The following is a 12,096-nucleotide window of genomic DNA, read 5'->3' on the forward strand; positions in this document are numbered from 1 at the left end:
AGACTTAACCACACCAGCCATACCATGGTTGTAAAAAGCTGCTCTGTTGCTCTGAATATGTAATTGCATGCTTCAAACAATTAAAGATATACTGATCTTGATATCATGAAGAAAAATATACTAATGATTAGTGAATATCTACACTGGTTACTTAAAAAGTAGTACAATTCACCACAATTACATGCTTCTCTTACAAAGAATACAAACGCTAACTACCATCTTCAGACCAATGGCTGGACAATATGATTCATGAAATTATGGAATGTACATAATACGTAGCTTTTCTGTAAAATTCATAGTCTCCCGTAGCATGTCTGATCATAGATTAATATTCTAAGGGAAAGGCAGCTCATATTTCTAAAAGCAACTTAAAAACATTAAGTACTACACTGTCTTTCCTAGTATTCACAAGGAACTAACAATACCAACTGGCCCAACAGATAAGTAGCAAAAGCTGTTGGTTTATAAAATGTAAGTCACATTTTCAATATCATTAAATACATTTTAACTACACAATCCACATCTTTTAACATTCAGCAAAGCAATCCCTAAAAACAGATGCTTATTGCAAATATAGAAATTAAGGACTGAGCATTCATATTGTATAAATACACTAACTACATTATACAAAAACGAACTGAGCACTTAAGCTTCATATTGATTTAAAAACTAACATCTTTGTTAGTTGTAGTAAAAGAAAGAAAGATGGGTGTTGACAAGTAATAAGCCAAACATTCTTGCTCTAGTCTTCACAATTGCAATAATGACAAAGAGCCTTACTTTTACCAAGATCAAACACAGTGATGCTGTACCTACACCAAACAGTCCAGAATATGAGATTTGCTTCAATCACCACTGAAGTAAAAACATCACGTTGATGTCGCTTTCCACCTAATGAGGCTGATAAGAGCTGATGCCAAGACCAATACTGAGCACTTCTGAAAGTCTGTGGAAAAAGGAGTTTAAAAATAACAAAACCTTGCAAGAATGTAAGCAGGTTTGATAAAGGGAGACAGATATTAGTTTGAGTTATTCTTTTATTTCTTTTACTGTATTAAAATATCTTATACATCTTGAGTTATTTAAGCATTTTTTCATTCTGAGACTGCTTTTATTTTAATCTAATTCCATCATCTCAGTTCATTCTCCCATCGCCCATCTCTGATGTGTTCTTTTTTTTTTTCAGTAATCCTTAAGTAATACGTTATTTCTTCCTATGTTGAATATGAAAAGGTTATCACTGACAAAGCCCTATTTCATCTACTAAATCAAAGTAGAGCAAGTACTAGATCACACCACCCAAATTTTTATATATTAAAAATAACGTACACACATTGTATATATAGACATTTTAGGATGCTGATGTGCATGCATAGGTATGTGGGTGTGTACATGCGATGCCAAACTATCACTGAGAGCAGCATCCCCCACACAATACGCTTTTGATGGAGAAATTAACTATGTATGCATTCAGCTACTACTACCTATCAGTGCAGCTTAGATAACAACAGTGCAGAAGAAAACATTAGAGATTTTAGCACTTGAAGAGGATCTGTTCTACAGTTCAATGAAATTCCATCCAATGAGCAAGAATGTTACTAACTTCCCTGAGTTTTGGATAGATTATAAGCTATCCTATAGCATGACTCGTTTTGCACCTCCAATTTGTGTTCTTTTAAAAGCAATTACTATAAATTCTCAGCATTGCAGAAGTTCACACAAATATGAACCATTAAATGGCTTCAAAAAAGAACAAACTCTTATAGGTATATTATATAAAGGATATTCACTGTTTCCATTAATGAACAGTGTGGGCAAATGAAGATAAAAAAAATAAAAAATAAAAAATAAAAAATAAAAAATAAAAAATAAAAAATAAATGGAGAACAAACTGTAAAGAAAGGAAATGACAGACAGCAGATCTTCTGGCTCTTCCAGGGAGCAACTCACTCATCATGATGCAAGCATGATCAAGACGACAGACAATATGAAACAAAACAAAATCACCAAACTCCACATGACTGCCAGCTTCAGTTCACAGTAAGAGCCTGGAACTGAGCTACAGCACTGCATCAGCTATGACCTTAAAGACAGTATAATTATTGTTTAACATGTCTGATTTGACAGGCTGGCTCATTAGCCTGAGTACAACGCACAGCCCTTTTGCACTTCTTTGATACTCATTCTTCACATTTCCACTAGCTAAGGGTTTTGGGGTTGCCTTTTTCAACTGAAAAACCATCTCCAATTAATGTAGTGTTGACTTACATGAAATGCAAGACCTCAAAAATGGCACAAGCCACAGAAGACAAAACATAGTAAACAAGCGATAAATAAACAGAAGCATCTGATAGAATTTTTTGTGCCAAGTCCAAGCTAGTTATTTGTAACATGATCACTCGGCAGGCTCGTTGAATACTGGAAGACAGAAGCCCTTCTTAATCAGTGATGGTAAGCAAGACTAATCAAGTTCTTAACAGCTGCAGTTAGGTGTGGAGAATCTTGTGTACTGAGTTAAACACAGAAGATACCATCCAACAAAACAGAGAGCAAAAGAGACAATAGCTTCAGAGTTAATGCAGGTTCTTCCTTTCAGTCAAGCTTCTTGTCCTCAGGTAACAGTTTTTTCTGCAGGCCTTCACTCTTGTTGCATAACAGCGATCATGAGGAAATACTGTTTTAGAGTAAGAGAGATTAGTAAAGTCAGAAAGAAAGAATGTGCCATCTGATTATTATACCTGTAACATGCTTTTTACATGTCCCTTTGTTTAATCCCCAATGCAATTTTAAAAAAGCAGTTCCTTGCCTTAAAATCCAGATAACCATAAACTCTACAAGAGGAAGTCACCAAGTCATTACTTGCATAGTACTGAGAAACTTTCTTTGAAAGCAAAAGCAAATGCACTAAGCTACTTCTCCAAATGCCAATATTTTTCCTATGTATTGTGGTACTCTTCCATTTGCTGAATAACTGATTTTCTCTAAATCCGATACAGATTCCCTCCAGACAAGTTTTTTTTTTGTTGTTGTTGTTTAAGAGTGGTTACAGGTCTCACAAGAGGAACTGACATGACTGTTCCAATGAATAAAGCCCTCCAGATATCCAGAGAGTAAGAGTAAGCACAGAAACATATGGATTCAGCCTCCAACATCTCTCCAAAAACCCACTTCAATTTCATGCAGGAAACCAGACCAAGAGAAAGCAGTTCACTCCCCATTTACTCAAATACAAAGAAAATTATGGGATACAAACATCAGTTCCCTAGGAAATGCAGTAATTCGGTCAAAAGACTTTATGAACAGCCTTGACTCAATAGACACCTAATGTCTCATCTCTGCTCAAGTCCAAGGAACTTTCTTACCTTTGTCAGGAAGTACAGATGTCACCTTTACTCATGACTGCAACAGTTCCATTAAGATGGATATCACAAAGAAAACTTTCAGTAACCACCACATTAATATTCACTAGCTACATTTAAGGACATAATATTTCAAGCTCACTTAATGGCAAACTGTATACTGTATTTAACACCTCTACCTAATTTAATAGCTCCAGTAATCCTGCCATCAATTCTCTACTACAAAACATGGACACACACTGACACGCACTCACGGGTTCACCTAACAAGTTTTTGCTCCATTCTGCCATGTGATGTATTCTCAAAACAATTCCTTCTACAGTATTAATCCTTCTTGAGAAAAGCAGAATACAATCTTATGTTCTGATCTGTCAGATACAGTAAATCAATGGATAACATCTAGTGCTGGGGGTCAGATGTATATATGTATTACAGAGTTTTCACAGTCTGTTAGTGACTGCGTGGCCATAAAAAGACAAGCAAGGATCAGTGGACAGAAAGAGAGGCCATTGGAACTACAGAATAAAAGTACAGATTTGAAATAAAACAATTTATACTATACTGTGTGCCTTTACATATCAGCAAGATAGGAAAATTAACTTAGCAATCAAAAAACCCACTTCAGACCTTAACACAGCACGATGAGATGAAAGAGCAGTATTTAAATATATACCATAAGCCACAAACTTGATATGTTTAAAATTAGTTCATTCACAGGTCCCTTTAACATCAACAATAAAGCAATGACTACAAGACAGCAGAAAAACATACAAGCAACAAAAACATATGCAGAAAATATTCCAAAACAGAAAATATCCCACAAGCACATTTTAAGCTGACAAAATAACAGAACACAGGCAGTGCTACTACATGTGAGACAAAGTAACAACAGTATTTTATATTACTATTCAAAGTTTCCATCTGAAGATACACGTTTTTCTTATACATGACTCAGATCACACCTGGTTCCTGTTGATATGTCACTTTTCAAAAGGAAGAGGCATAGGAAGAGTGTAAAGAAGGGTAAAACAACAGCAAACAAACAGGTAAAACAACATTTAACTTTGCTTATTGTTTGATCAATTACCAAACAAAAATATTTGAAGTCAGAAATCCTTCTTGTTACTGGTAATCTCGCCTTCCATTTTTATAATAGACATATACCTCTAAAACTTTATCTTATACAACTTCCAAGGTTCTATCCATATGTGAAGCATACCATCATGCTTGTCTTCAGCCTAATAAGATTCAACTATTTTATAATTATATTAATAGAAAGATAATTATGCATAATCTAGTCCATACCGATTAATAAAGATTTACAATTTAATCTGGAAGGCTACTAAGTCTGTAAATTTTAAATAATTTAAATGACTCCGTGTATATAAATATTTCATTTAGTAAATTGATTTCCAAATGGATCGATTCTAAAAGCAACTACTCTTAGCAGTGTTAGTGTACATTCTTTATCAGACATTCACATCATTTCATCATTACTTTAAAAATATATATGTTTATACATACTTCAGATTGCTTATCTGAAACAAATGCTATCTCTTTGTTAAGTCTCTAGGTACAATTCCATTTACCTTGAAACAGTAAACTGCTTCAAGTACAGGATTTATGCACATTTGTAAAACACATCCTGTTTTCTTAGGGTAAGAAAAGAATCTGAGTTTGAAAAATGAAATATGAAATCTTCAGTACTTATACATATTAATTCTTTTTTCCTATAGTAAACTGTGGTCAAGCTTGAAAGAAAAAAAAAAAAACAAAAAAAAAACAAAAAAAAAACAGAACAAAACAAGGAGAGCGAAACAGATTAACTGCATAGCTTCAATACTCTTATTTCAGACAGCATACTATAAATCATCTTGAAACAAAACAGGCAATTATAATGTGCACAAATGTTATGATACTATGTTTCTGTGCCGATCCAACAGTTCTAAATTATTGGAAGTGATGGCTAAACAAGGGCATATTGTTTCAACACACTTGGATTACCTTAACTATTTCAGTTCTTTAGCTATCCAGAGCTATGCAGACCTTTCTGCTGTCAACAAATAAACAAACATATAGATGTCTCTTAGATAATTCGCACCACATTTAAGTGAGTTCAGACATATTCCTGAAACATCCATAGCAATATATTTTGTTTGTGAAGAAAAAATAACTAATTTTTGCTCCTGAATATTGTAAGAATTATCTAAAATAAAGTACATATATTTTCCATCAAATGCATTCAGTGAGGAGAAAAGCAGCTCCTTTCTCCTAAACACAATGCCACACTTCAGTCCTCTTCACCTCACTGTAAAAGAAACAGGAGCAAGAGCCATAAGACAGAATCATTTCAAAACACAATCAGCTATTTGTAAACAATACGTTTTCATCTGCAGAAAATCGGCAACTGCTAGTTGCAAGAAAAAGCACTAAGTAAGGTAAATCAATTAGCTTGCTAATTTCTCACCCTCATTTATTTAGCTCTGCACTGTATTTGTCGTAATTGACTATAATTATGTTAATTACTAACTCCAGCATAATTACTATATTTATTGTCATTGAGCACACTATGTACCCAAAGCAAAGCTGGCATTTGTCGGGCATCAAAAATAAATAAATAAATAAAACCACACCACTGTCAGACGGGGTTGCTCTGAAAACTGGCTAATACACCTTCAGCAAATGAAAGGGCAAAAGAGATTTCATGCAATGCTAGTTTGAAAGCATCGGTTCATTAAGGATATTAATTTTCTGATAACTACACATTTAAGCATGACACACTGGAGCAGTATCTACAGGATTTAGCAATTATTAATGCGTGACAGTTTCAAATGCTAAGTGAATCAATTAAACAGCAGCATTCACAATTTGAGAAGAGATAACTGCTTCATAACTGCCTAAGACTACAATTTTCACATGACAAAAAAGGGCCATTCAGGCTCCTTCAAAACCTGACAGGTCAAGAAAGAAGTTTGAAACAAAAGCACCTTATAACCATCATCTCTCCTCTTTACTTGTCAGATCAACTTTGCTAGTGTCTCCGCTGAAATGGCATCACCATGCCAGCTGCCACAAGGTGATTTTTCATGTCTTGTCAAAGAAATCTTTTATTCTATTTGCTCTGCATTAACATGTTACATTTATTGATCAAGCCCTTTCTGCAGCCACAGCAGGGCACTGTGCTCTTATGCCTAAGGGGGCTTTGATGTCCTGGTGACATTCTAGACCGAATAATGCACATACTAAATGGATTTAATGCAGAAATGTGTTTGTGCATGACAGCTACATTAATAACAGCCCCTCATACTGATAAATATGCAATTGCTACGATTAAGAGTTATCCAATTATGGTGAAAATATTTTTCTACCTTATAAATAAAACCATCAAAAAGTTTTAACAATAGTCCATTTTCTTCAACACTTTAAAAAGCTACAAAGATCAGTCTAAAGGCTTTTAAAAATATGTGTCATGCTTTGTTTTGAATTCTGGCTTTTATTTCCATCTCCTTTTTGTTGTTCATCTGCCTGATCTCAGCATCTCTTATTGCCGCACAGACTGAGAAGGTGGCAAGAAAAGAAGAAAAGCCTCTCCTCTGCACCTCAGCTTACCAAGAGGAGCATACCCTGCAAAACTGGAGCCCAGTCACAAGCTGCCACTTGTCTATTTTCCCTAGGCAAGGAAACCGTAGGCAGAAGATAGAAGTTAAAAAGCTGTAGTCCACAAAGGATACTACAAAGATTCAGCCTCACAAAAGTGGTGGAGGAACATTCCAGACTAGGATTAAAGTTCAAGGGGATGTTTTCATATATACAGTCCTTCTTAATCGGACAGTGGAAAATATGCACAAGCACACACTGAGCAAATTATTCATGCTCCTAGCAGAAATAATCTGCACCCCAGAGAGAGGGAAGAGATATCTGTATCTCCCTGAGCACAATTATTGGATTAATCCTCCCTCATTGGCTAAGATAAAAGATTCACTCTCCCTTCCGCCTCACAGTTTAGAGCCTGGAGAAGTCTCTAAGAAAGAAAAAAAACAGCTCACATTTAAAAATACAAAATTAGAGGATGGACTTCTAAGATGGCCAAAAGTAGGTGTTGTTTATGAAAGCATGGCACCTATTTTTACAAACACAGACATCTGTTATTTAGGCACTTGAGTGTATTTAGCCTTTAATGTGAAAGGAGACATTTGGCACAAAGAAGGTTATCTAGAACACTTATAAGAACCTTGAAATAGTTTCTCTCTCTTTGCAAAACAGTAAGATGTATCTAAGAAAAAAAATCTTTGTATTTCATCCAAGACTCTCCTTCCTACTTAGACAATATCCTTCTTATTTTTTCCTTTCTTTTCTTCAACAATAATTTTCATATACCTTTTTCCAACAAAAAATCCAACAAAATCTTTAACTTCTAATGGACAACAGTTTTACACTTGCTCTTGAAACTGTTTTCAGCAAAGCATCTCAGCAACACTGGCACAGGCAATCAGTGACCTTCCCTCACATGCTCCATTCTTTCATTAAATGGGAACTGGGGAATAGCATTCCACATAATGCAGAACAAAATAGTGGCCCTTACAGCACTCTATTACCATTGAAGACTATCAAATACAGTTGCTACAAGAGACTCCAAAGTAGCATGCCAAAGCAAAACAACTCAGCAACTGATATGTACCTTACTTAAAATACACAGCATTAGTTCATTTCTAAAACAGCTGAAAATCACTAACAACTCCAAACAACTGCTGTAATTCTGGCCATTTTACTACTGATGACCACACCAACAGAGCTGCAGAATCAAAGCCTAATTTAGGTTGGAAGGGGCATCTAGAGTTCACCTAGTCCAATCCACTGCTTAAAGCAGGATAACTTTAAAGTTAGATCAGGATGACCGGGACTGTCCAGTTGCACTCTGAATAGCACCAAGGATAAAGGTTCCATAGCCTACATGGGTACCTCTTCCACTCAATTTTTCTCACTGTAAAGTTTTGCCCTACATACAGTGGGAAGTCCCCATGCTGCAGTATGCGGTGAATAACCCTTGTGCTCTTGTAAGAAAACCATCAAAAATGAGAACACTGAATCCACATAATTACTCTTAATCACAGAAGCAAAGACTAGAGACAGAAATGCCATCACAACCAATAACAAATTAGACAATATCCCTAAATTCTTAAAACAAACAAACAAACATCATATTAGTTCAACGACTTAAAAAAAAAAAGCATGGTAGTAAAGAATAAATTCCTTGCTTTATTGTAATAACAAGATAATATTTTCCAGATGAAATTCAAAATTAAGGGACAAATCTAGCAAAAGTTCTTTGAATATAAAATGGTGCATTTGAGTAATTCTTGTCCATTTTTACTACACAGTGTTGGAAGTTCTTCCCACCCTTTCACCAGCCTACCTGGACAAGCCCCTGGAAACACACATTTTTTTCAAAGGCAAAATAACTTACCTAGCTCTATCCTCACCTTAGCAACCAAGTAATCTGCATTATCATGGTGTAAACACCAGTGAAATTCACTAAAGTAATTCTTTAATCAAGTCTAATATTATGCATATTGCTTGCACAAGGGAGTTTTCTGGCACCTGTACCATGGAGCAGAAATCCAACTTTCTGACAAGAATCTCTTAAGTGCATGAACGTGTGAGAAAACCATAATGACTGGAAGCCAACAACCACACAGGATTTCTGGATTTGAAAGAATTGTCTGCTACCAACTGATAAAAAGTGAACACATTATTACACTGGATCTTTCTCTCACTCCACATGCAACTACACTTATTACAGCAACATTAATTAACTGGTGTCCACAAAATGAAAAAAGTTTCCTCATAAGTGCAATTATTAATTTGTTAAGCTTTCAGAATTTCTACTAATACTTACATAACACAACATATTGTCTAGTTGGTACACGAGAATGGTTCTGTCTGAAATACAGTAGCACCCTTACTTAGAGAGTAAGAAAAACCCTATACGAAAACCAGAACAGAAGTTGGTAAGCACTTATTTCCTACCTGATACTGAGAACAAGCAATAAACTCTTCAGCATTCCTATAGATTAGATACTACTTGTAGAAAATTATCAACCACTTTGCTTGTTTTCTTTCAAAGAACACACACATAAACTGATCTAATACAAATCATACAATGAAAACTAATCTGTTTCCTATTACTTTCTTTTCCCTACCATCGATCTATAATTACCCAGCTCAGATTAATTCACTTCTCCAAGGACAGTAGAGCAAAATCATGAATTGAATTTGGTACCTACACTCAAACAACCTGTAAATCCCTTTGTTTGCTAGTTAGACATTACAGTTCAAACTCAGGGAACACTGAGCAGACATATTTTTATCAGAAACACTCCTCAGGGTCATGTAGCATCAGCAACAGCTTCATGAGACTGAGCACATGCATCCTGTTGATCAACGCTGATTTTAACAAGTGCAGCACTGTATGTTTCTCCTTTTGCTAGATGATATAATGCAATGGAAAGCACAGCAATGACAGCAAAACAACAAAGTCGAAAGCTGCAGCAAGGACTTGCTCAAACACAACAGCCACAGAAATAAAGGAAAGGAGCTGTTTACCTTTAGAAGGCCTCTATTAGACAGATCTCCAGCAAGATGCCCTCACCTCCACTGCCAGCCCTGAAATGAGGTCTGCAAGGTGTAGTTCCTGGTTCCAACCCTTCTTGTCACTCAGGAGCATTGCATACACCTGAGCTCCCCCTGGATTGGCCCTGCCTTCCCAGCAGGTGCTCCATCACTGCTTCAAGCTATGATTCCACATTTCCACTACACAGGAGTATCCAAGTCAAAAAGTTAAACTTCAAACATATAAAGACTCTACAAAATATCACTGACTTCAGCTGGAGTTGAAGATATTTACGCCTTACAGATCATCTAATCTTACTGGTCTGATTCAACTTAAGTTATATCCAGCAGAGTTCATTGAAAATAGCTTAGTCAAAGATTAAAATACTATCACAAGTATATCAACTAACAAGTCAATTTCCTGTCTTCTTTCTAGCCTTTACCTGCTTTGTCCAAACACTAGAACTGATATGCTAATTTTTAGAACTACTTCAATATCCCACCTAGTAAATCTTAACAATCTGACAATCCAGTCATCATCATACTCTTCCTTCCCATACCACAGCACTCCAATGGTAGACATGAAAAGCTACTGCATATTATGTGCCTATTTAAAGGATGACTAGTTAAGTGCCTTCTATTAGCATATTATTAATGTTAGCAAATCACAATATTATTTTTATCCATAGCAGGAATGAGAACCCTTGGTCCTCTTCATTCAGCTTACACATACACTGACAGAAATTTCTTGTAGAAAGCCAAACTACTTTTTAATGACATATTTCAAGTTTAGAGTTCCTCCCCACTATGAAAACAACAGACAATCTCTCTTCTGATTACAATTTCCATAGGTGTACAGTCACAAGACAGATATATGGTAAGTTTAAGATAATGGCAATCCACAGATTACGTCTCCTTTGGTCTGCCACCTCTTGCATACAGGAATCAGTCTTTCAGTTTATGGCAGCCAAGATAACATTTATTAACGTTACGTAAGAAGAAACCCGTGACTGCTCTCCCTAGGAGAGCAAGACACTAGCATGTTACTTCTACATGACTCAATCCTCACAGGTAGGATCTGGGCTTACACTCCAGTGAAACACAAGGAAAAAGTAAGAATGCTAAAAAACTATAGTTTCTTAAATAGATTACTATGTGTCACCTCTTTTTCCCTACTTACCTAAGGAGCTCCAAATCTGAAAGATACAATGCTGAACCTCAACAGGCTTTTCACACAACAATTAAATGAAAACAGGTATTGTTTAGTATTTCCTTAATGACTAACAGGAATACTATAGAATAATAAATCAATTGATAAGTTAAAATAATTTAGAATTTATTCATAAATTCTAACTGCATTTAGCTTTAAAACTTATCTATATAGCTGCACACAATAAAAATCACACACAGCCTAGGAAAAAAGCATTGCAAATCATTTACAGTAAGACAAGATTCACAAATAAAAAAAAGGAAACTGAGTAGCAGACACTTACTTGTTTTTCAGCTAAGAATAATTCACGTTTCATCCCATTCTTCACTTCTTCAGGTAATATTGCTTATTTTCCACTTTGAAGAGAATAAAACACACTGGGCATCTTTTACATTTACACCAGATATTTACAGACTCACCTGGTTACTTGTGTTCCCAAAGTGCAAGAAGAGGAGACAAACATTGATAAAACAGTATCACTCATACAAAAACAACTGAACGTAACTCACATATATGTACCTGTCCATTTTGAGATGAAAAAAAAAAAGGGGGGGAACACATTCTGGGATTGGAGTGTGTGTCGCATATTGCACTTTAAAAACCTATAAATTACAACATACCTTAACAAATTGAAGCTAAGATCTAGTCTTTTTGCCATATGTCCATATTTTCTTCCCAGGAATTCAGGAATTTCTTCACAGTCTTGACTAATGTAGGACACCTGAGAATTGAAAGCAAAAAGGAAGCATGTCATAAGTAGATTATTTACAGTTTCCTGTCCAGATTCTGTCTCATTGATCCAATGACAACATATGGTATAATGAACATTCATTACAGCTTCAAGCTACATCAGTTTTACTGCTGCAGAATCTATCACAATCTCATTTTTCTATCAGTGCAATCAGCTTAATTCTTAAC

The 12,096-nt window shown here is 35.5% G+C and overlaps 1 protein-coding gene across 7 annotated transcripts in view; it reads right to left on the reverse strand.

Moving 5' to 3' along the window:
• Positions 1–12,096, reverse strand: part of LRMDA (leucine rich melanocyte differentiation associated) — a 622,472-nt gene that overhangs the window by 590,392 nt on the left and 19,984 nt on the right. For all 7 annotated transcript variants that reach the window (XM_032445290.1, XM_032445291.1, XM_032445288.1 and 4 more), the window contains one exon: positions 11,799–11,899. In XM_032445290.1, coding sequence (XP_032301181.1) covers positions 11,799–11,899 — 101 coding nt within the window. The remainder of the gene's footprint in view (positions 1–11,798; positions 11,900–12,096) is intronic.

This window comes from Coturnix japonica, chromosome 6 (assembly GCF_001577835.2).
Source record: "Coturnix japonica isolate 7356 chromosome 6, Coturnix japonica 2.1, whole genome shotgun sequence".
Classification (NCBI taxonomy): Eukaryota; Metazoa; Chordata; class Aves; order Galliformes; family Phasianidae; genus Coturnix; species Coturnix japonica.